We start from the raw sequence: 25,781 nt of genomic DNA on the forward strand, positions 1-25,781 counted from the left end.
TCCTGTTTTTCATTCCAGCAAGAATTATTTGGAACAACTCCTTTGCTTTGGGAGAGATCTGTGCATGAACTATACAACAGTATATGGAACTAACGTTAAGTTTTGCCTGCTTAGTGTTATCAAGTGTGCACTTACTGTATATTTTCTCATTGAAATACAGTTATGTAAAATACTTAGTCTTGCACTTGTATAAATGCATCTTTATGTATTTCCATTTTTAAAATAACTCACATTACTTTTGACTGCAACTTGCCTTGGTAAAATATTTTAACATTACACAAACAGTAAATAATTGATTATTTTTCTCATTGCTTGCAGAACATTTTTATTCTTTTGTGTGTTTTGTTTTGTTTTTGCATGTATGATAGAATTTGAATTAAGCCATAATATTGCCTGCTAATTTCAGATAAGATCTTCCCTGCTATTTCTCAACTCCTCCTAGCCCTCACATTTCAGATTTTTACAACACACACTCAGAATTACATGTATAGTATCATATTTAAAATTTATGATGCATAAATGATATGTTCTACAGCATAACCACTCGCCCTCCTCCCCCTCTTTTTTCAGTTTATAATCAAACTCTTTGCTCAGTTAAAACTCTTTTTATACATTCCTCTATGATTTTCCTGTAACTGAATTGAATTCAGGAGCCTACATCACAAAATGATTATCTCCCCATTAGGCAAGTGTTTTCTTCCAATACAGCACAGAAACTGCTACTGTTGAGGTACATTGTAAAACTACTAACAGCAGCACTTACATTCCTAAAGGATAACTCAGAAGAGTGAATTCGCACATATCATCATCATCGGACAGGTATACAGAAGAAGAAAGAGGCTAGCAAGCTGTGGTACACCTCTACATTTTTCATATAATAGGCAGGGCAAGTTTGCCGGAAGAGTAAGCAGAAATAGACCGGCTCCCCAATCAGGCATAGGCCTCTAGGAGTAGGGTAAATAGCAGTACCATACAGTACAGACAAAACAGGCTAAGGTATCTCAGTGATGGATACAGTATTAGTGCCTAAAAAAAGGGCAAACATGTAAACAACTCTGCCAGTTTATAGGTGTCAATCCTAACCTCCCAGTAAACATTGCTAGTAGTGGACCAACTTCATTTTGAATGCATTATACGAATCAGGCCAAAGATGTGAAATGCACTTTCAAACATGTCTTTTATTCCAAAAGCTGTTTTGCAAAAATGCAGATTGGAATGGCAGCTTCTTATTCCAAAAAGTTAAATGCCTATGTATCTTATGCTTGTAGGGGAAGAAAAAAAAAATTAAAAAAATTAAACTTCATTATTAACACGGAAGTTTGCACATAAGCAGAAAGTCATTACTCAGTAAAACCATATCTTTATTCTGCTTACGTTATCTACAGCAAAATCTACTTACATAATCTAGAGCAAAAAAAAAATCATTTCTGCAGTATAATTCAGCACCTGATTCAGCAAAGGACTTCAGCATATGCTTTAACATAACAAAGGGACTTTTATAATTTAAGCCCTTTGGCTGTATTGGAATGTAAATGATTACAACAGCAGGTAAAAGCTCATTTTAGAAGGAGCAGTTTCTACTGAAAAGCAAAACGCACCACCCATACATACTGTCTGTCAGAAAAATCAAAAATGGGAAGAAAAATTATGAAGTTATAGACATGTGACAGCTTTGGCTATAGATTTGGATATAAGAAATGTATTACAGCTGAGTGGTAGCAATATTTAAAAGACAGAGCGCACTGCACTGCATGAGCCCAACTTAATGTCATGCATAATCTGATACAGTGTCTCCCGAAGTTAATGGGCTAAATATGAGGACCTTGCCACTTGCTTTGTCTCAGTGTAGCACCACTGATTGCAAAGGTGAGTCCTGACAACAAGCAGAACAAATTAAACCTGGTCAGAACAAGAACATGATGTAATCCTGCAAAGCAAACTTTGGCTCCCACCAATTGCAGCAAGTTATTGATCAAGTAATAACTTTACTATAATACTAACTATAGAAACAAGGCATTTTATTACATTAAGGTTACAGGCTCTTAATCGCAGGGCTCATCCAAAATTAAAAAGGGATCCATTCAAAACATTGTCTCTGCACTTCCAGAATTTCAGTTACGGCATGTTCTGATGCTCCATACTCAGGGCCTCTGCGCAGGAACACATTACAAGCAGGTACTGAATAATAGCGTTTGCAGTACACACTTGACAGTGTATTAACTAATGCCAGATTCTCTAAAAATTAAATGATGAACAACTGTCCTTCAGAAACACTAATATCCTAGTCAACTTCACTTAAAAAATACATTGAAAAAGAAATTTCATTTCATATCTATGTTCCAAAAGTACATAAATGTGTTGATCATTAACCACCTGGCCATCTAGTACAATGTCTTGTAAAAGATAAGCAGAAATCAGGAGTCATAATAAGCATACTTAGTCCTTTGGATAGCTCCCAAGCTATTATGAATAAGGACATTCAGAGTTTAGAGTTAAGTTTTTAATACAAAACCTAGGCCGGAGTTCATGCCACTTAAAAGTTTAATTATTAAACAGGACAGTACTTAACTCTTGTTCCTGTCATAATGCTTATGCTGGTTATGGTTTACCAGTAAACGGCCCAATTAACGAAAGACAAAAGAAGCAGCCACACATTACCATTACTTCCCAAAAAGCAGCAGCACCATTGCCTGTAAATGAACTTACTACATTTCCTAAAAACACACCTTGATTAAGGCATACTCATATTCCCCTGCTGATGAAACAATCACTATATAAATCTTATTTGTAGACTTCAGAATGGACTGATTTTTGTCATTGACTTCACCAGATGAAAAATCAAACAATTATTTTGATTGAAAACTGTTCCTGCTTTTCAAATTCCTAAAATCTGTTTCACAACATAGAACAGAGAAAATAAATGCCTAGATATAGTTATCGACAGCTGAAATAAGCTAGCTGGTATTTTATCACAAAATAAACAAAACATGGGAAGCATACCTTATGGACTGAAATGACCAATTTACAAACTGACCTCAAGTTTTTCAGTTCACCACTCGGTATTCCTGACTCTTTCTGTTCGACTGAGTGGGAATATTTACCTACGTCCTTGGCAGGCAAAGAGAAAACAACTGAACAAGGAGAAGATTAGCTGTCTCTGAAGTGATTTAAGCACTCTGAACAAAAACATCAAACATAATCATATTAAAATTCAACCAAGTAAGGCAGTTTTTCTGGGATTTCCAAGCATCTTGTAAGTGGTAAGTATTGCTATTTTAAATTTGGAGGCAGAGACACTTTTGTTTTCAATATTTGCCTAAGATCTGACAGGTACTTAGAGTAATGATTCAAATGAATATTAATGGCAAATAGAGTCACAGAAAATACTTAGCAGGTTATATCAGAGGGGCTGAACTGTGGAACAGAACAGAAGAGCAGTTTTCAGCAGATCCTAACATCAACCCTTCCCTTTTCCAAAACTGTGAGTAAATCTCTCCTCTCAAGTCTATAAATCTACCCTCTCCCCTGGATGCAGAGTTTAGTCTTCAGAAAAAGAAAGGGAGAATTAAACTGATAAACAAATGGCAGAATTTATCAGCCCACTTTCCTGTACCTTTTCGCTTGTATTTCAGTAAGTGAGGAAAGGAACACAAGCAAGTGCAGCATGAACAGCTCGGTGCTCAGCATTTCAGTCACTCTCTGTGACCATTTAGATATTCTGTCTTGAAAACCTTGTCCTGTTGAATTAGGAAGCTGAACAGATGGCATAATTGCACGACAGTGCTCTATGCAGTCCTGCAAAAGAAATATTTAGAATTTTTGTCCTTACAGGGAAGATGAATGAGGAAAGTGAGAGAAAAGGAGGAGAGGAAAAGAGAAGGGAATAAGAGTAATTAACAGTATTCTGAGAGCAGAGTGCCCATCCATCAACTGAGAGGTGGTATTTATTAAAAAGCCTCCCTCAAGTAGCTAATTAAAGAGTAGAATTGACGAAAATTACAGGAGCAGCCAGCTAATCCTCCTGATCCAAAGCATAGCAGATATTACAGTCTGGGGGCAGAAAGTAAGGCTGTGAGGAAGGGGAGGGAAAAAAAAAAAAAAAAAGAGAGAGAGAGAGAGAGAGAGAGAGAGAGAGAGAGAGAGAGAGATCTCTTTATGTAAGCATCTCATGCAAGGCTTGAAAAGGCATGCTCCCCACACTGGGGAAAAAGTAATCAGAAACAGAATTGTACAGCACTACTTTCGAATTAAGATTGAATGAATGCTGCAGGTTTAGGTGATGGTAATGGAGTAGCCATCTGCATGATGACTTTGTCCCTAGGAAACAGCTATTGAGACAGGCAAAACAAAAACTGACAACTGCCTAATCTCCAGGCTTAAGCAAAGACTACCAAAACATTATGTTACCAAGAAACGGAAGAGAAAAAGATCTTATGGTGCAAGCACAGCACGAGTGGGTGTACGCATTTTAAATAACATTCAAAATAACACCAAGCACCACAAGTGGGAAGCTGCTCAAGAAAAAGGAAGACCCTGAAAATTTAAGAAGCCTGAAGTGTTTTCACAAACCTGTAGTCAGTGGCCACAGAATGTTATAGAATTCTCTCTGCTAGCACATCACCCACTATTACAGTGTTCTATGGGCACTCAAAGTCTCAAACATCAGAGTTACCAGCTGAGCTTGATTCTCCCAGACCACTGAACAAAAAACTTTTGGGAAGCAGATTGACTACAGGAGGACAGGCCTCTTTTTTCAGTGACTCTCAACAACCCAGGCAGTGGCTTGACATCACTGGGTCTTCATATAAGGATGGGCAACAGAAGCTCGCTCTCCCTCTCCTTCTCCCTCTTCTCTCCCATACCACAAAATGCTGCCATTTCAGTTACACTACCATTACTGTTCAGGAGGCAGCACTGTGAACCAGGTCAAGAAACTAACCAAGATTACAACAGGAAAAAAAAAAAAACTCAATTTTTATCAATAAAAATCAGGTTCGATATTTTGATCCATTTCACAGCACAGCTCTACAAACAGCCCCTGAAGGGGCAAGCAGCAGGGGATGAGCATTCTTTAAATTGGAATCACTGCCAAAAGCCTTGGTCTTAAATGATGACCCTAGATACCACCACTTTTGTGTATCCAAAAGATACAATCTAGGATGCACATACATCATAAAGCACTCCAGATACACAACAACCATTCATCAGACATATACATATATGGGTATGTGTGTGTACGCATATACACACACATTTTTTTATGTATATATACACACGCACATATGCACGCATGATTCTGATTAACACACCTTTAAATGCAGAAAATCCTTGGGCCCAACCTGGTTAACTTCTGTATGCATCTTCAACATATATATTAAATAATACGGGAAAAATATATTCGAAGATTTAGAGCAGATAATTTTGATAACGCAAACATTTTCATTTCGAAAGTTGTCAGTAGGTACGCCAACAATTCTGCATCTTTTCTGCACTGTAGAAATACATGTAGATATCCTTGATTGCCCACAGTCTGTACAGAGGGAAATCCTCTGCCAAGAATATTACTGAAGGAACAGCAATATAGATTTAAATGAAGTGAATTGATGATCCCATACGTATTTGTAAAATAACATATTATATAAATACACTAAAATTTAAGTATCAGCAATAACATTTAAGTACCAGCACTGCCCTCTCCTGGACAGAATCAATATTAGAGCGTTAAATATTCTTTTAAAATAATAAATTCTTCTCAGAGACTGTAAATGCTCTAACAAGGTGACTAAGATTTCTTTTTGTTTCAAGGGGCAATGGGACACAGAACTAACCACAAGCAATTGTTCATCTCAAAGAAGAGCAAACTGTATTGTGATATTCATTAATTAGCCTCAGTTAAATCCTTGTCCTAGGGGAATTGACAAGTGACATAACCTTAACTATTCTTGCATCTTCTCAATTAATTATTAAAGTTGAGTCTTTAAACTATCTTATGTTTAAAGAGGATCACATTTCCCAGTGAAGACATGTCCCAAGAAAAGCAAGGCACATGATAAAATTTTAGTAATTAGGAATTTGTTTTCTACATCCAACTGTGCTGTTTTCCCCATCATCAGGAAGCAGATTTAAACTCGATGTTCAGAAAATGAGGAGACTGTCGCACATTTGAGTATAGGAGCACAAATCATGTCACATATAAAGAAGTTATTTCTAATTATAATATAGGTTTTCCTGCCAAGCAGTTTGTATTCTTGAAATCAAGAATTCCATTGCAGGCCCAATGTCAGCAAAACAGTAGAAAACACAGAAGCTCAGAAGGGACCTCAGGACATTTCTCATTCTATTCTTTCACTACAACTTGACCTAAGCCCTTCCAGAAAAATGCCTGGCTCATCCTGTTGTAAAAAACCAGCAATGATAAAGACATCACAGTTAACCCAGGAATCTATACCAGGGCTGAAATACCTTTGCCATTTAAAATCTTCACAATTTCTAACCAAAACTTCCTTTGCTGAAATTGAAATCCACTATTTCTTTTTCTGTCCTTCCACTGGACTTTGAGAATCATTTTCTCTGAAGCAGCCTTTCACATATCAGAAAACAATTATCAAGTCTTTTCTCCAGTTTTTCTTCTCCAGATTAAAAAATCCTATTCCTCTCCCACCTAATAGCTCTTCAGGTACTGCAACTGTACAGATTGTTAAGCATTTTTACTCTTCCAAGCTGTTTATACATTTCTTAAAAGTGCAGTGCCCCAAACCAGACAATATTCTAGCTAAGGTCTTACCAATGTTAAATATAAGGATTACCTTGTACACATTATATATAAAGCTCCTGCTTATACATCCCCACATCCCAAAACAGCTGCACAAAAGGAAACACAAAGCACCGAGAACTTTCCTTCTGGATTTCTAGAGGCTAGATGCCAGAACTGAGTGAAAGAAAAAGAAATATCCAGATGCCCTGGGCAGTTGAGGAGGCCCAAGTGAAAATTTCAGCCAAAGCTGCCTTTTTCGGAGACTAAAGGGTATGTTTAGCTTTGGCGCTAATCTTAGTTCACCCCCACTTGCACACCTGGCTCACATTCTGACTGCATTCAGTCATCTAAGAGCAAGCTGAAGTTTGGCAAGAGGCACGCTTGTTTGCATACGGACCTCTAAATTTTTGCATAAAGGATATACGGCACTGTCCCCTGGCCACTTTCACTAAAACTGTTCAAATTTCTTAAATCAAAAATTTAAATACTGAAAAAGAACCTGATCTAAAGTTATTTCTCCGAGATCAAGTTCTGTGATGACTGTAGAAAGATGGATAAGAAAACCTACAGCAGAAGTGCTACATGCTCCTCTCTGCTTATAGGAATACAGTTCCATCAGGAAGCAAACAATACATCATAACTCCAGAAAAAAATCAGATTAGGACCAAAGGTAGATGAGCTTCTTGAACATGATAGAAACGGACACATTCCTCCCATACATACATACTCACACACTTGCCTAAGCTGACCCCCCAGAAAGAAGGTATTATATTGTGCTAAAATATCTGATGGCCCATACGAATTAACACAAGCTACCTTTGTGCCCTTGGGAAAGAACAAGCATGTGTATGGAATATAAATTCTCTTATTTCAGAGCATACATTCACAGCTGACTTCCTCAAATTAGGAAAGGGCATTTACACAGTTGCATATGAAAATCCCACAATTGTCAGTCGTGGAGTATTTGTCCCAGTTCCTGAAGTACTTGCTGTCATTCACGAAGAAATAACAGCCACTGCATACCAATTCTCAGTATAACACTCTTTCTCCTGCCAATGCCTATTTTGGGTGATTGACATCTGTTTCAGAAGTCAATTTAAAACTGAAGAAGTTAAAAGATCTTTATGAAACTGTGGTTTTCTTGGATTCTCATTACTTGCTTTGATAACGAGCTTTAACTACTTATTTCTACAGTTCTAAATGCTACTGACAAAAATATTGGTATTTTCTGAATCCAACATCTAAAACTATTTAATACGATGCTTTTCTGCTTACAGACAGACATATTACATAACCTGGTCATTCCAAAATCTGGCTAGTTTAAGATGTCTTTTGTTTTACTTTTATTGTAATTATTCCCATAATTATTTATTACTCAGTTGTGTTTAGATACATTAAATTATGGAAAGCCATGCAACAGCTCAAATCCCACACAGATAGCTCCTGGGAAATATTTGGTTTCTTGGGGTGTTTTGAGAGCACTGATGGGAACTGACGAGGGCTCTCCAGAGCACAAAATGAGGCTCAGCTTGGTTTTGGAAGGATAAAGGTATCTTATTTCCTCTTCTACTACTTGGAAAGATAACAAATATAAGAACTAGTTAACAGAAGGAAATTCAAGGAGCTATAACTAAACAATAACAATGACCACAACTGGCAAATTCAGAAGAAAAGTGAGTGTCAAAAAAGAAACAGGGAAGCTGTGAAAACTGTTCATTTTAAAGGAGGAAATGAATGGGCAGAAAGGGTGCATACATTTGAAGAGAAAGTATTCTTGGTACGCATACAAACTTTCCACACACAGATACAAGAGCTAATATCAAACAGAACCCCCCCACACCAATAACTAATACACAGTTTTGTAATTACTTAGGTCTTCCCCAGAAAAGAAAATGGACATCCCAACACAAAAGTTTGCTGTATCCAATGTACCTGCATGCATGTGTCTACACCAAATAGTAGGGAAGGAACTAAGAGGATTCTGCAGATTTTTCAGATTTTTCAACAGAAGCAGTGCAGAACTTTGTATCAAGTTAATTCCAAGTGATTTTCAAACAATTCTCATATTATGCCATCCCCTTTTTACAGGTACAATCTTACAGCAGCTTAGGCATTGACCTAATCAATTGACCCATACATGACATTACAACTCATATCTGAGATTTACATTTTGTCAAGTAGCAAGTATTAAAAAGGAAATGAAGCTCTTAGTCCTTCATCAGTCTGCATGTGTAATTCACTAGAACTTAAAAATTTAAATGCTAACTTGTTTTGATTAAATTCAAGTTATTCACTCTTCTCTCTAGGCTATATACCTGGAATGGTAAAAAAGAAACCAATGTTTAAGTGCTGAAAGAGGAGGGAGAGAACTAGATGGATAGTGTGTTAAAGGCTTCACTTACAATAAAAGTTACAGCTGGACAGTTAAATTGGTACAATCACTGAAGTGCAGGTTTGGTTATCCTGGCACAGCAACTTAACATTGGAATAGTTCATTTGCACAGGAAAACGACCTATAACACACAGCGGTTATCCTCAAGTTTGAGTCTATGCCAGGAGTTGCATCAATCCAGTTATTATGGCTATAAGCAAATATAACACACTTAAAAGACAGCAATACAAACACTGTACATAGTACTGAGACTTCCATGCAAAACTGATAACTTTGACAAAATTTGCTCTAAGTTATAATAATTTACATGTATTCAATACTGTCATTCAGAACTGCAAAACAATATAATTTTCAATCATCAAAAGATTTTTGGTTGAAACAGATTCTGGCTGCTCCAAACATTATATTGCAAATGATGCTTTTAATGAAGTGGAAGTTGGTGCAAAATACGGGTCAGACCAAAGGAGTATGTTCACACCTAACTTCCCACTGATTTTATAGGACCTTAGAGCATGCATATCAGCTAGATGCCCACAACTTGTGAATATCTGGGTCTACATATATCTTCTCAAAGTATTAACAATGTTGATCAACCAACTGCAGATAGTATCCTTCAGCTACTTTGTACCATATGGAATCTCTAAACCAGAACATGTCTCTGAAGGGAAATTTTTTTATTAGAGATTCAACCACATTTTAGCATGTAAGATTTTACATAACCATCTTTTGTTAACATATTGAGATGAATAGTTAAAAACGCTTATGTATTTCTCTTCTCTTTACAGTTAGGAAACTGAGGCAGACACTTCATGATTTCTCTAAATTCACAGCAGATAGTAGCACAGCTGGGAATAGCCCACTCAAACGTTTTAGTCTCAATCCTGTGCCTCATCTGCCATGATATGCCACATAGTTAGAAAGCAGGCTGTTCACAATCAGTACTCAAGGAAAGCCATATACGGATTATACAGATTATCCCCTCTAGTGTCACTACCTTCTTCATTAATACAGTGCTTTTGATAATTCAAGCAAAATGCTTTGGGTTTCCCCCCCCCCCTTGTAAACTAACAAGCTGCATGATAAAGTTTAAGATTATCTTTAAAAAGCATGTAAATTTATTTTAGTTTTTATTCAGCATTTAGCTACAAGTTTCGGTCTGGTTTTGGTTGCAATTATTCAGTCTAAAATAAAATACTTAGCAATAAGAAAGAAGGAAGGAAGGAAGGAAGGAAGGAAGGAAGGAAAGAAAGAAAGAAAGAAAGAAAGAGGAAAAAAAACTTTCCTGCCACCTAGAGGTAAAAGGTTTTCAAGGAAAACAAAGCAAAGAAAAACACAATTCTTTTTCTCACATTCAAAACAAGACTCCTTCATTTCTCAAAACAAATCATAAACAAAAGCTATAAAAATAAAACATTCATTTCAGAAATCCAAACATGAAACCAGTCATATACAGTCAGATCCAAGGTCTATGTATCCCATCTTTAGCATTGACCAGCAATAAATGCTTATGAAAAATGGTAAGCACAGGATGGAGCAATAAATCCAGCTTCCAACAATCTAAGCCTTACAGCTCTCCTGAGCCAAAACCTGCATCACATCTTCTGTTTAGCAGTCTTTGATGGACTCCACGAATCAGTCTAAGCTCTCTCCAAACCAAATTATACCTGTCACCTGAACAACTGTCAGTCCCGATGAGTTTCATAATTCATTTATAAGGGAAATATTTCATTTTCTTTGTCTTTAACCTGTCTTCTGATATCTTCAGTGGACATCCTCTCAAGTTTGTTGTTAGGAGGAGTGAATAACCATTCCCAATTCAGCATCAACAGACCAGGAATAATGCTAGATTTCTTCTGCTGCTTTCTCTCTCTACAATCTCTTTCCAAACTGCAAAGTTTTAGCACACGTAGTCATTCTTTATGCAGGAGCTATTCCATAACTCTGGTAATATTTGCCACCTTTCTGTTGACTAGATCTATGATAACCTTTTTTGATATGTTTGTACAAAACTCTGCAAAATATTCATGATGTAGGCATGGTTTAGATTTACATACTGAAAAATAATGTTTTCTGTTTTCTTCTATTCTTTTCCAAATAATTTCTAACATGCTACTTGCCTTTTTGACAACTGCCAATTGCTGAGCTCCGAGGACCATTTACAGTGACTCTAGGATCTCTTTCCTGACTGGCAATAGATATGTTAAACCTTGTTATTGCACGTGAGCTAGCTTTCCCCACATATGCTTTTTGCATTTGTTAACAACTTCACCTACACTTTTATCATTCAGTTACTCGGTACCAGGAATTACTGTCAGCTCTTGTTTCTAATACCCTCAATTTTAAACCATTTACAAACATCGTCATTTCAGTACCAACCCTCCTCCCAGACAGTCTATGAACACACTGAATATCACAGGTCTCTGTGGATCTCAGATAATATCTCCACCGCACTATGAAAACTGACCACATATTCTGTTTCCTATCCACTTACTAGTTATTAAACATAAAACAATTTTCCACCTTTCTCCACAGAAGCTTTGCTCCCTTAAGAGTCTTTTGTTAGAGAATACTATCAAATGTTTTTTTGAAAATCATAATATATTATGGCCATATCTAAACTAGTAAGCCAAATGCACATGGGTCTATCCTCTGACACTAAGGCACAGGACAGCTCAAACCACAAGAAACTCCCTGAGCCTCCGAGACAGGTTAGCCTCGTGGAAACTACCTACAGGAACTGAACCATGCTCTCAGCTAACTCCTAAATCACACCTCTGAATGGTTCCAGAGCGTGCCAATTGTTCCAGAGTTAAATCCAGCACACAAACCACCCATTGGCAATGGAGTTCCAGTGCCTGGGAACGTTCCCAGGCACCGATTAGTTCATCAGCATATTTAGATATAGCCTATATCTGCCAGACAACAAGATTCCATATAGCTATATAACAATCTAATAGGTACTTGAAGCAATACTATCCTTGATGAGAACCATGAACATCTCATGTGCTCATCTCATGTTCATGTGCTTTTTTCCCCATTCAGGCTCCATTAAACATAGTTGTGATGCAATGACCCAAATTCCTCCATACTGAACACATTTAAGATTGGATGTTGGCTTTTTCATTATGGCTTTATCCTTTTGAGAATTCCTATCGTATACAATTATAAACAGCCAAATGGCAGGCTTTTCTATTCTGATACATCTGAAAAAAAATTACTATTTATGCCAGGCAGGATTTTTTGGCCACTTCTCAGTTGTTTCTCACAAAATGTTCTGGTCCAGCTCATTCTCGTCCATACTTAACTCACTAGAGCTTCTGTGCTGTTTTCTATTGTCCTCATTTGAGCACCATTTCCATTTTATTTTATTAAAAAAAGAAACAAACTTAAAACAGCTTCCTTTACTCTGTTGCTTAACTTTAAAGGGTATTTAAAAAGTCAAATCAGAACCTTTGTGATAGGTGGTGCATGTTTAATCCAAGCTTCTGATATGGGGTCTTTTAAACAGTCTACTTGCCTTTACAGGTTTTTACCCCTTTTCAGTGCTCCTTTTAATTTCTGCTCTTATTTTTATCTAGTTACTTTTTTGCAATTAAGTATGACTGTGTTGAATTTTGGAGGCAGAGTTCTCTCTCACAAATGCGTTCATTTTGTGTACACTGCGGTCACTATCACAGAATGGGTTTCTCAGTAAAATAGGAGCTAGGTATTTTCTACTACTCAGGACTCAGTCAAGACTTGCTTCTGCACTTATTCACTCAGAGAAGTCACCATTCACAGCCTTTGCATTGCAGCACTTATTCATCCTCTAGGGCAGTAACTGGTATTTCCCAATTATCAGTTTTCTGCCCCTGAACACCTTCTGATCTCTCTTAAAAAGTCACAGTCATTGTTGTCCTAATAGCTGTCCAAATGGTTGACAGAAAAGCCCTCAATTTATACTCTTCTAGTTAGGCAGAGGATTTCAATCCCTTTGGATTCTTTCATATTTAATGATCAAGCAGAAAAGTTAAACTGAAAGCTACACTCATTATCAAGGAGGGAAAGGAAGTTTAGACAGATAAACCGTTCTAAATGACAGCAAGGTGTTTAGTTCCATGAAGGTAAAAAGAACATTATAGAACTAAACATAAAATCAGTCTCTCCTAACACATGACTTGTTTTCTTGATTTATTTCAAGATTACTGACGCCTTCCGTCCTTCAATTGCAACTCGGATCCCCAAACCAAAGCCCATGAGCACAACTAAACTACCTGTGAAAATTCCTGCTGGACATCTCAACAAGTCACTCCAAGATGCCAGTTCTGGAAAGCTACATATTATAAGGACTGTATCTAAAACCTGCCTTCAAAGTGGAGGAAGAAGGTAAATCATTATCTGTGATCTCTGAGAATAAAACAGATTTAAGTAGTCTGAACCTCAACAGCAGTCCTTTCCATTGGGGAAAAGCCTAAAACCATCCACACGGTCAGCACATGAATGGTCGCCAATCACAGGTCAGCAAGACAAAGCCAAATTCCTAAGAGACAAAGGTAAAATGCATGTCTGCAGCGACCAAGCTTTACTCACGCTTTTCTAGTGTAAATCCAGAATTTGGCTCTCACTGTGGAAAAGCAAATAAGACTGCAAATATGCTTCTATTATAAATTCAGTTTTGACATGCTCCACAAATAACAACAGTATTGGTGTCATCTTGGTAGATTTATAAGAATAAATGGTCAATCAAATCAAGAGGAGTTGAAGGAGGGGTTGGTCTAGTAAAAAAAAAAAAGTGTTTCACTATGGGTATTTTATGTTAGCTAGTAAAGACAGTATGAAGGGAGGGATGGAGAAATCTACTCTTTCATAATGCATGCATTTAAAGAATAATAGAACTCATTGTTGTGCCACCAAGCATCACTTCAAAAACATGATTTGAAGATGGACCATTCTCTCCACAATAAGTTAACTAGTGTGATAATAGCCCCACCTGTATCTGTGCAGATATTACCTTAGGAAAACAGATGCAAGAACTGAGATGGATATCATTGCTTATATCAGCTGTATTAACTTCTGCTATTTTATGAGAATATAGTATTTAGCCTTCAGTTCACTTAAACAGTCTTTGCTGGAACAGATCAAGATTTGTGTCAAGTATAACAGTACTCAAGTTGCAACTTTAAAGAAGTGCAACTTCATTCTTGCAGTACTCCACAGTTTTGCCCTTCCTTTCAGCTGTTCACATTCAAGTAAAATAGGTAACTGCATTCATAATTGAAGTAAAATATGTAATTGCATTCATAACTCTACCTTAGTGAAGTTTTTTGACCAAACTAATTCTTTGCACAAGTAGTTCTAGTTCATCCATGAGAGAATATGCCTTCTTCACTTCTTTCTTAAAGTATACCTTTTGCTAAAAGGCTTATAATTCACTCAAGTTTCCTTTCAGCCATTGCCACCCAAAAATCAAAATATTAGAAGAAGCTTCAGGTTTGTTCTTTGCCTTCAAAGGGACACTGACTCTATAAGCCAGTGGTATAAAAATACAAGACAACTGTTATATTTTCTGAAAAATAGCAATTGTTGCTCTAACAAGAATATTCATGACTGTTTCATTTTGGAAGGTAAAAACTAACAAGATACTATTATTGTAAGCAATCCTACCTAGATTTCCTGTAATAGCAACTAACATGAGTTACTGTTTTAGAACAATAAGATTGATTTATTTCCCTGGTATTAACGTCTCCTTCATTCTTCTTCCCCTAACAGAGTGCATTCCAACAGTCTAAATGGCTCAACTGATAATTTGCGGGAAAGCTCCTTTCGCATAGGTTTTTCTTTAAAACTACCAAATTCTAATTCCTAAATAAAGCAAAAGCTGCTGGTGATCACAGCACCAGAGACAGAATTGGGACTGTTCTGCTGAAGCAAAGAGAAATTTTGATGCATTCAGTTATCCATTTTTTTTCCTTTTTATTCCACAGCTAAAAGTTTAAGTTAACCACAGAGGCAGCACAACACATTAGCACTCCTGTATGACTATTTTTGCAAACCCACAACAGAAACCTATGCCTCCCTCAACAGCTACGCAAGAAATTCTCTGCGAGTACTTAAAACAAGGAAGGTTTAGAAAGATCAGTCTACTGAAAAATTATTTCAGCATCTGCCCTACAAGACATATTTGTGACAAACTGTAGAAATTAAAGAATGACTCTGCTGTATTAAAAAGAAAAGTCTTCAAATGTTATTCACTAAATATCCAGGTAACTATAAGTCCTGAAGCTACATACATGTGATATATGCTCAGACCTAAATAAAATCCAGAGAAGCACCCGTGATATGTTCAGCAGCTCACAGAATAGACGTATGTAACTGTGAAGAAATAAAAGACAAATTACAAAAAAACAGCTGTCAATGTGATATGATTGTTTATCAGAGAGATCTGAAAAGAAGCTTGAGTACAAGTCACTGCTTTCATCAGAAGTGACAGTAACTTGTGGGATGAGCCAAAAAAGACAAACCTTTCCATAGACAGATCAGCAAACAGATCCCAGCTCCAATCAAGCCACAGAATTCTCACCGAATGTGCTGCAATGAACAGTCTGCTTCCTACTAGCTGCACATCACACATACAAATTGATGCTATTTGGCATCCTTTTTTCCCAGTCTACGAGAAGAGAGAAAACTGCTGGCAAAAGAAATTACTTCTCGCAATAGCATCCTTCGCTTTAGAGCATGCAAAGGACTCCACCAGTTTTGTCAAATCATCATCCAAGATACCATATCATACTTCGCGCCCATTTGTACTGCTGCCATGGAAGAGTTTCCCTGTCTTTTCCTCCTGTCTTGGGATGCTACAAATCATTTCCACCTACCAGGGCCGCGGCCCACATAGGCTCATACGGAAGTAAACTGACAAAGGAGAACATTGCTGACTTACGGGATTAAGGGAGACAAAGAAAGCATGGAGAATGAAAGACAAGGAGTGGTCACAGAAAATAAGGAAAAATGGAACAATGTCTGCAAAGCAGAAACTCATCTTTCTCCCTCAAACTGCTTGGGAGATGGGGTGGACACATTGGTTATAGGCAAGATACGGACATTTACAGTGTTGTGAGAAGTGCTTTTTCTGTTCTTGAAGGGAAGAGGAAAGAACTGGTATCTTTCACCGGTACTAAGTGAATTCCTTAGCATTCTTTATCCTCTCCCTTCTAGTTCTGAGGGCAATATAAAAAATGATTTTCAAGACCATACACAGTTGTAATATGAACTGCTAAAAGGGAGAGAAAGAAAGTGCAGTCTCGCAGTTACATGATGTGGAACATCTGTAACACTAAACACCAATAAGGAGGCAGTAATTCCTAACCACTCTCTCCACAAATCTCTTTTAAAAGCTAAAGGTTTGCTGAAGAAGTTATTGAGCAACGTTCTTTAGTTTGTGTCAGTGACAAGGTAATTAGATGGATAATCCCTTCAGTTTTTAAAAAAATTTCTATGAATCACTTACAGGAGGGTAAACATTTATGTCTCAAAAGTACCTTATCTTTAATATAGATTCTTAAAATAATGATTTCTAATGATGCAGCCAAAAGAAGATGAAGAATTACTTACATACCCATTTACTGGGATATATATGTTGTGCTTCCATTTCCTTTAAGTTAGTATGAACATCTTTCACACACCTTTCATCTTAAATGTAGCTTCTTCTATCTAAAAGTTGCACTCCTGAGGGCTGAGTCACTGGGATGAATATTCTATTGGTCAGTTTTTATTCTAGCGCTAGTCTTAAAGGACTTGGCAAAAGGTCGTATTTTAAAAATACATTTCAAATTCTTCTGCTTTGCACCTGCAGTTTTGACAGAGATACTTTTTAAAACATGTCAAGAAATAAAGTTGGATAATAAAATATTTTTTAAGTGACCTTGATTAAATGTTTCACAACAATAAACATGCTCAAGTCTGTCAAAAGAGCCAATGGGAAACTGTATTCATGTACCTCTGTTTACCATGTATTTTGCAAACCCTGATGTCCTGTTTCTTGTCAGCTGATTTTAAAGCGTTTTATAGTGTCCACAAGATGCAGTACACATTAACATTTAATCACCTTCAGTGGACTGTAACTAATTGCATATATCAACATTATCTGACATTTAGTAAACAATGGGACAAAGAACCTAGATACTTCAAATCTTTGATATTTCTTGGGGGGGGGGGGGGGTCGGGGAGGAGAAGTAGCTTCCTGTACTGCATATAAGTAGCATTGATAGTATATGCTTATACTTTCCCCATACCCTCCAAATCCTAGTTTTGGATGGGTCAGCCACGGGAAGTAACCAGCAAGAGCACAAGCAGCCAGCTGAGGGAAATGTCTCTACCTGGCACTTGTGAAGCCAGATCTGGTTTACATTACCTAATTTTTGTACCCCCAGTATAGGAGAAATAACAACAACCTGCAGAGAGACCAGCAGAGTGCTACCAAGAGAGTCAGGGGTTTAGAGCACATGCTGTACAAGCAGAGGCTTAGGAAATCAGGTTTCTTTAAGCCTAGAAAAGACTAAGGGAGGGACAGATCCCTCTTTTCTTTAACATATACATACAATTTCATACAAATCTTTTAGCCAGATCAGCTGTATGAATGAGCAATCACCTTAGCCTGAAGCCTTCCCAGTCTGTCAGACTGTCATTCCTATTGACCGGACTGTTAGCTCTAACATGCATCTTTTCACTTGTGTCCATAAGCATTTTAACGAAACATACACAAGCTGCTGACTCAGCTCTCAACTACAAGGTTCAATCAGCTCCTTATCAGCTTATAATACCTACCACTTACACCAAATAAGGCTGATGAAGCCTGACGAAAATTAAAGGCCCCCTCATATAGGCCCCAAAATCACAAGCCTTCTCAGTGTTCTCACAAGGTTCAGTTTCCCAAGTGTTCCATCAAGCGCATTATAGTTTCTTTTACTAAAACATAATAGCATAACTTTCAACTCTGACATTAAAAGCAGCATGTTGCACACTTCCTCTGCAAAGCACGTTAAGACCCATGCATAAAAAGCCAGGTATGAGAGCCACATACTTTTATCATCAGGAAAACTGACAATTTAGCCTTAATCCCATACCCCTAAGAGAAATGGCTGGAGGAAAGAAGTTACTTAACTCCTGTCCTTCTACAATATTGTATGACAGGGTGATATGAGATGCTCCAGTGATCACATGGGTGATGCTCTCCAAGTACTGCAGACATTTTTCCCTCCAAAGGCTCTACTATGGATGCAATGTCTTTAGGGCCTTTCAGAACTGTAAATAACTTCACCTCAGTATCTTATACCAACAGACATGCAGCTCCTCTGTTTTGAAGAGGTGCAACATCATCTTCTTAAATAACCTCAGTTTGGAAGACAACAGTTCAGAAGCAGGGGACAGCTAAGCTCTGAACTCAAACTAAGCAATCTCCTCCTCTCCCTCACCCCTCTGTTTTTACTTCGCTTAAATATATTTTTGATGGGTGGATTTCTGATGTTATTTTAAGTGTTTATATTCTCGTTTGCTGGTTCATCCCCTAACTAACCCAATCTGACAGGTAGAAGATTAGACATCACTGGGCTGCAGAGAATTTGTTTACAAGCAAAAATGTGAGGCATCGGCAGAAAGCAGGGAAAAGGTGGCAGAAGAAACAGGAAGGAAAATCAAGCGAGAGGAAAAAACTCTAGGAGGAAATCAAAAACCGAGAATGAAAAGAGCGGGATGGGTGGTTAAAAGGAAAAAAAAAGAGGGGGCAGAAGGAAGCGGCTGAAAGGAGCTAAGCTGTTAGGAAGACTGTCAAGGCTGGCATGAGGAGAACGCTGCGGGAGGCGAGTACCTGGACTGCTGCGTGCCCCCGACGCAACCTCCCACCACGGCTCCTCCAGCACGTCCCCCATACTGCCGCGCCGCCGCCACGCGGGGAGGCCGGGGGCGGGGGAAGGCGCCGTGGCGCGGCGCGGCGCGCCCCGCCCCTCCCGCCCGGCCCCACCCCCCGCAGGCCGCGCCTGCGCGCCGCGCACGGAGCGGGGCTGCGCACGGAGCAGGGCCGCCGGCACCGCGGCTGAGGATGAGCCCCCGCCGCAGGGAGCGGAGGCATCGGACGGAGCGTGACGCGCACCAAAAGGGGAAGAGGTTTGAAAAAGAAGAAACCAATCTTTCTTCTTTTCCATGCCTCCCTCTTTTTCCTACCTTTCCCACAAATTGCGAGTGTTTGTCAAGGCTTAGTGGTGCCCAGGCTGGTGGTATGTTATTATTTACCGTTATTAATGCCTGATGCACATTGTACAAAATGTTTTTCCTGAGTAATGATAAGTAGGTTCTTAAAAACCATGCTTTTTACATGAGAAATATCTATGAAATGGGAAAAGGAGGAAAGGAATTACAGAGGATACCTTCTCCTTCATAATACATATTTTTTGTCTGAGTTTAGTTCGATGCTGTAAAATATCTTTCTTGAATAGGATTATTCATGTAATCCTTCCTGAGAAACAAACATGTGCGTGAAAACAGGGTAAGTTACCTTTCCATTAGTATACTTGAATGTTTGGGAATTGGATCCTTCACACAGTTAAGCGAGCATCTATCTTTTCTCACAGCAGCAGTCCTAGTAAAGCCTGGGCATTTACAGAGCTGGAACATATCCTGAGGCAAGGTGTGGGAGTAAAATAGACAAGTGTAAGGACGCTAACTTATCATTAGGTGGCGCTCTTATTCCTCGTAGAAATTAGTTGGATCGCCGTAACTTTCACAGACCTATACTACTTTTCTTTTTCTTTGAGGGTGTTGAATGGGTAGGGAACGTGCATGTTCAAAAGCCGTAGTGGTTTTCTATCCAGGGTTAACAATGAACGTTACCAGGTGATTTTTAACTCTTGCAAACCATTCTAATAGGGTTCTGTGTATAAATTACGAATTTTATTTGTGATTTCTGGAGTGCAGTCTGGCAAAATACTGACGGTAGGGAAATACATTTAATAAGAACATTTTACATGGGAAAAATGTTCAGTACATATAATCTTTCACTGAAACTCTTCCCTGCCTGGAAAATAAATTCCCAAATCTTCTCGAGGAAGACATCTGCAGTTGGTTTTGATCGGTACTTGCGATGGGGATTTTCCCTCCCTACTGCCCAAACTTGAACAGCACCTTCATACAGATCCCCCTTCATGCACAAGGGATGCGAAGACCCCCGTCAGCCTTTCCTCCGCGGTGGTGCGCCCGCCTCTGTCGCTGGGTCGTACCGCAGCCTTGCTGAAGCCGGTGACACACGTCTCCCGCTCCGTACGGGCTGCCCTGAAAGCAAGTCACTGACTGCCGGAGGCCGATTTCTGCCAGCCCAGCTCCGGCAAGCCTCGGCCGAGCCTAGCCCGGCGCCGCCACCCCGCGCCCCAGCGCACTTCTCCCCCGGCAAATAACAGCCGCCCCAGCGGGCCAACGGCCGCCCCTCTCCCCGCCCCTGGCGTCCGTTGAACCGTTGCCTCCTCACAGCCGCCGCTCCTGAGGATCCCCTCACACCCCGCTTCCTTGCGGCTAGCTCAGCACTAATGCCGGTGAAAGTCGCTCAGGTGCCTAAGGAGCACGGCGGCTACGCCGCCACCGCTGCCACACGCCCGACCCGACCCGCCTCCTCAGGACTTCGCCCCACCCTTCCGCCATCGCCCGCCTCTGTTGCCAGGCTTCCGCGCTTTACGGCCTTCACCCTCACTGCACGACAGCCGCGGGGCGGCAGGGAAGCGAGTTGGGCGCGCAAGGCAGGCGCGGGGGGAGGGGGGTGGTGAGGGAGCCCGGGTGCGCTTTACGACCGAGCGAGGCGGCACGTCAACAGCTATGGCGGAAGGGGAAGAGGGGCAGCCGCCGTCGAGCAGCTGGTGAGTTGGGGGGTGTCGGGGCCTTTCCTCCCCGCTCCTCTCCTTCGCCAGCGGGGAGCAGGGCCGAGGAGCTGAGAGAGGTGGAAAAAAAACAGGGGGACGGCGGCGGGTTTGGGGAGTGTGTGGGGCGCTGAGGCCGCCCTCGCGGGGCTCACTGCGGGGCTGGGCGGGGGGACACTGCGGCCCTGCCGGCCGCCCCCTCCCGCAGGCACCTCCCGGCGTTTCAGCCCAGCTCTGGCGGAGCCCCAGGGGGGAAGCGCTGCCTTCAGGGCAGGGCAGCGCCCGGCCCTCTCCGGCCGGGGGTGGCGGTGCTCTGGTTTCAAATCAGATCTTTTTAATAGGCGGTAGCAGCTTCTCGAGGGCGCCTGATCCCTTGGACTTCGGTTGCTGCGGTTAGTTCGGCTTCCCCTCGCCCTGCCCACCTGCCCAAGCGAAGATAAGAAAAAGTAGATCCCACGTTATTTTCAGAATGATTTTCCCCGTCCCCCAGCGTGGCTATTTGCTTATAATGGCTTTTATATTGAACCTTTAGGAGTCCAAAAGAGACTATTTCTGGAGCATGTATAGGATCACTTTGGTGACACTGAAGGGATTTTAGTGTTTGATGCATGTGTATTCACTTCAGACTGCCGAGGCTTAAATAAACCTAGTTTGAGTTTAAACACTGATCCTGCTTTCACTGTATCCCACACCTCTGTTCTGTGTTTTTCTTTTTATTTCTCTCTGTGCTTCCTCACTGCATGTGATTTCTCTTTTCTTTGTGTTTCTGAGCCTTGCTTCTTGTTCCTTCCTTGTGCACACTTAAACAGTTACTTACATAGTTGCCTTACAGACTTGCTTCTTACAATCATTCCCAATCTGATGGTTTTGCTTACATGCTTTACTTTATGTAGGGGATTCAAAATCTTGTGCTGACTGTGCCCAGCCTTCTTTGTGCTGCTTTAGTTATCTCACTGTCAAGAAACCAGAACTGATACGCACGCAGATGTAGATGATCTCTCTTCTATGTCTGCATTAGTTTTATCCTCAAGAACTGTATTTGTAAAACTGTCTGCTGAATATCACTTACTAGCAAATAAAAATGAATTGATGGGGCTTCTCTGGGGTTTGTTTGTTTCTAGTTAAAAGTTCAAAATCTATGGAGTACTTTTTACAGGTACAGTATTACATAAGCATTATTTCTAAATCTTGGTACATAATAACTACAGAGTAGGAAACAGACTCATTCACTGTTCAGTCTTGACACTTTGAAATATAAGCCTGGTTGAATAAGAACTACAGTGAAAAACCTTAAAAATGACTTCAAACATATTTCATTACTGTTGAAAGACAGTAATGTTGAAAGAATGTTGTAGTCTGTAAGATCCCAACAAACTGCTAAAATTTGTATCAAGAATGAGGAACGCTGTTGGTTCTAGACTTATTTCACAGTGCAACCTACATTATTACCATTCTGACTAGCAACTTCAAAATGTAATTATAGTAAATGTGGTATGCTGGTACTGTTAAAAAATGCAAATTTGAAGGCATGCAGTAGGAAAGATGAAATTTAAAAAATACTTTGCAGGAATTCTTGGAAGCAATCAAGAGTCTTATGCTTAAATGCTACATTGGAATGCCAGCGTATGTCCTGTTACAAGAGCTATACCTTCTGAAGAGCACATAAAGCTGAGTTCCTTGTTTGTTTAGAGGCTTCATATTGCTTCCTGTTTTGTTTTTGTTTTTTTGTGAGAAATTGGCACACTTGAAAAAAGATAAAGAAGAGGTAAAAATGTCAGGGAATTAATGTTCTTTTCTAAAAGTCCCTAAAGAACAAAGTGTATTTAATGGTGCTCTGATTACAAGAGATATTTTGAAGTAAGTATGAAGGATTAGTTTTTGTTTGCTTTCAATACAGAACAAACAATCTCATTACTTTCAACTTAAAATAACACTTGTTTGGTATTTTTTCTGTAGTCAATAGGATCATGAATTAAAAGTAGGAAGCAGTGTAACTATATAAAAGTATATTTCTGGAAAAATAGAAGCATTTATATAGATAGCTTTCTGTGATGGGAAGCTATGCCCTTTGCTCTGGGAAAGGTAGAATGATGTTTATAAAGATACAGTGTTATTAGCTATTGACTTAGGAAATTTTAATCAACACTGGTGGCTTGTGCAGTTTTTGTTTAAGTAAGCCTTGTTTGTGATTACTATATGTTGTAAATCAGTATACTTTTGTGAGCTTTTTCAAGCAAAGTATTTTGTTCAAAATACAGTTTAGTTCTACCTTCTTGGTAATATAAATAAAAACCTACTGAATAAATCAGTCCCATCTAGCAGTAATGCACACATCTACAGTCTGTTCTCATAACTTTGAGAGCAGCATTGCTGGCTATGCGCCTGTGTCTCTCTCAGTGTATTTCTGGTAATCGTAGCATAGCATGAAGCGTAGAACTGCTGACTGGATGGGTTTGATGTCCCAGGCGGCAACAGCTTTGTAGAAGCTAAAACTAGTGATCCTCTTGGCAGGGTACCTTTTTAAGCAGGCTTTAAAAAATAAAAAGCTTTAAGAAACACATCACTGTCCAGTCTGGATTCCACATGAGCTGGGTGTATTCATGTTTGGGAGCAGAGCAGGTTCAGCTGGTAGCAGCCTTCCTTCTGATTTGAGGAAAACAGGAATGATGTATGAAGACACGTTTAACAAATACATGTCTAAATACTACTTCTTACTCTGCCAATGGTTGTGGCCTACTAGAACACATCAAGAGCAGCTGTGATGAGTGTGTCCCTTAAAGGAATGTGGGCATAAATAACCAGAGTCTTTTGAAGTGTTACAGCATTGTAATTTTTTTTTAATCCTTTTTTTAAGCCAATGAGTAATATCTTTAACAGGCACATGTGTAGTAGTAGATTCAGTTTATATGTGAATTCGGTGGGGTTTTTTTTTTTGACTGCTAAGTGCATTTTAGATAATTTGGTACATGTGGAAGATACCAGTCTCACTGTGGAAATAAGTAGCTATTAAAAATGTGCCTACCACAAATTAAAACTTTAAACTTTTGAAGTGTTTTTTTTGTTTGTTTGTTTGTTTTGTTTGTTTTTAGAAAAGTGTGTTGACTTATAAGAAACAGTTCGAAGGGATCTGTCTTTCCTAATAACAGATGAGCAAAATTAACAGGCGTTGGCAGGTACATTGGCAGGTACATACATTGCAACCTCCTGATGGATTATAGATTTCTTAATACTATACATCTTTCCTCATCTAGTTACGGTTCACTGAAATATTTCTTTCTTTTCCCTGTTGTTCACATCTCCACCATTTCTAAATTCCTTCATTAATATTTATAAGTGATTATTACCAAGCACCTCAGAGACATATATAAGTAAAATAAATAGTACTTTTTAAAAAAAGTCTGAATGTGTTGATCAGTTTTTAATGACTCCACTTCTCTATCGTATCTTAAGTGACTCTTTTTGGCTAAAAAATCGTGTTGAACATCCACAAAGGTAGTTAGCTATTGATTGTAGTAGGTCACTTGACTGGAGTGGATTTTAGAGGTCCTTCTGTAACTATGGAAGTTTAGTCCAGATACACTAATAGCAATATTGTGAATTGTAATATTTATAGATATTTGTCTTGTGGGAATTAATCAACCTTAGGAACAAACTGGGATTATATAGATCATAACCAAAACTTTGACTGGATTCCAGGAATAGTCAATGGAGCCATGGCAGAGCAGAAAGCAAGGATGCTCCAGCCTGGAGTTTGCCCATAAAGAGAAGGAAGTGCTGCACTCTTTCCAAAGGAAGTGAAATAATTGTTGTTCATTATGAGCACAAAACTTCCCAGCTGACCTTCAGGCAGTGAAAGACAAGGGTCCAGGTTGCTAGCAGTTTGCTGGAACATTTACAATGCCTGAGTGAAATCAGGCAAAACACAGCCAGGGAACATGTGTTAAAGAACCAAAATCATTTCCATGGTACCTTTCAAGTTAGCATGAATAGAAGAATATTTGTCTTAGAAAAGAATTTCTGTTAACCTTTGAAAACTCTCTGCTTCTAGCCTCTGAGTAATCTTGAAAGTTAACAGAGGAAAAGAGTAGCTAACTGAATCATAATAGAATAACTTTATTTTTTCCTGCTATATTTCATATAACGCACTGTGATAACACATCTATAGTGCGAGATAGGGATATGGATTCCTTGCTTTTTAAGGTAAGGTGGTAAAGCTGTTATTTGCCTGTCATCTTCACAGATGCTGATGACGGTATTTATGGAGACGATTTTGCAAATAGTAGTATATTGTCAAGCAAACAGATGAAGCACACATTTGCAGATAACGTGTTGAAGTCGACCTTGGTGTTAGCCCAGGCACAGCTTTTGAAGCTGTGAATGCTAGATACTAGTAAGTGCAGAATTAGTGCTCATGCAACTATGAAACATTCTTTGCCAGGTATGTTTTTGTAATTTGTCTGTGTAGTTGTGTTTTTAAATGCTGTTTCATGTGTATGAAATGATAGAATTTTTTTCCAAATTTTTCTCTTTGGTGCACATAGAGACCAAATTTAATTTTTATGGTTTAAGATCCTACCACCTAAAATAAAATTTGCAACCATTATTTATGCAGCTGTTGCTAATCATAGCTCATTTCCACATGCCCATTTAATATTTGAATAGTATTTATAGCAACTAAACTTATTTTGTCTGTGCTATAATTCCAGGCCTGGCTGTAGTTCTTCTAATTTGTTTGTCATAGTGTACCCAGAAACTTGCAGTA

At 39.1% G+C, this 25,781-nt stretch overlaps 3 protein-coding genes across 7 annotated transcripts in view; 2 read left to right on the top strand and 1 right to left on the bottom strand.

The window, feature by feature from the left end:
* FILIP1L (filamin A interacting protein 1 like) overlaps positions 1 to 17,107 on the top strand; it is a 36,760-nt gene extending 19,653 nt beyond the window's left edge. Inside the window, exons 3-4 of one of the 2 annotated variants that reach the window (XM_026112437.2) lie at positions 13,327 to 13,511; positions 14,895 to 17,107. In XM_026112437.2, the coding sequence (XP_025968222.1) occupies positions 13,327 to 13,511; positions 14,895 to 14,991 (282 nt within the window). In that variant the 3' untranslated portion in view covers positions 14,992 to 17,107. The remainder of the gene's footprint in view (positions 1 to 13,326; positions 13,512 to 14,894) is intronic. The other variant, XM_064520967.1, reaches the window with a different exon arrangement.
* CMSS1 (cms1 ribosomal small subunit homolog) overlaps positions 1 to 19,113 on the bottom strand; it is a 247,515-nt gene extending 228,402 nt beyond the window's left edge. Inside the window, exon 1 of one of the 3 annotated variants that reach the window (XM_026112439.2) lies at positions 18,988 to 19,113. In XM_026112439.2, the coding sequence (XP_025968224.1) occupies positions 18,988 to 19,048 (61 nt within the window). In that variant the 5' untranslated portion in view covers positions 19,049 to 19,113. The remainder of the gene's footprint in view (positions 1 to 18,987) is intronic. The other 2 variants (XM_064521017.1, XM_064521007.1) reach the window with 2 other exon arrangements.
* A 1,779-nt stretch (positions 19,114 to 20,892) lies between these two features.
* Positions 20,893 to 25,781, top strand: part of TBC1D23 (TBC1 domain family member 23) — a 34,085-nt gene continuing 29,196 nt past the window's right edge. The window contains exon 1 of one of the 2 annotated variants that reach the window (XM_026112342.2): positions 20,893 to 21,019. In XM_026112342.2, coding sequence (XP_025968127.1) covers positions 20,979 to 21,019 — 41 coding nt within the window. In that variant the 5' untranslated portion in view covers positions 20,893 to 20,978. The remainder of the gene's footprint in view (positions 21,020 to 25,781) is intronic. The other variant, XM_026112343.2, reaches the window with a different exon arrangement.

The sequence above is a fragment of the Dromaius novaehollandiae genome, chromosome 1 (assembly GCF_036370855.1).
Source record: "Dromaius novaehollandiae isolate bDroNov1 chromosome 1, bDroNov1.hap1, whole genome shotgun sequence".
NCBI lineage: Eukaryota > Metazoa > Chordata > Aves > Casuariiformes > Dromaiidae > Dromaius > Dromaius novaehollandiae.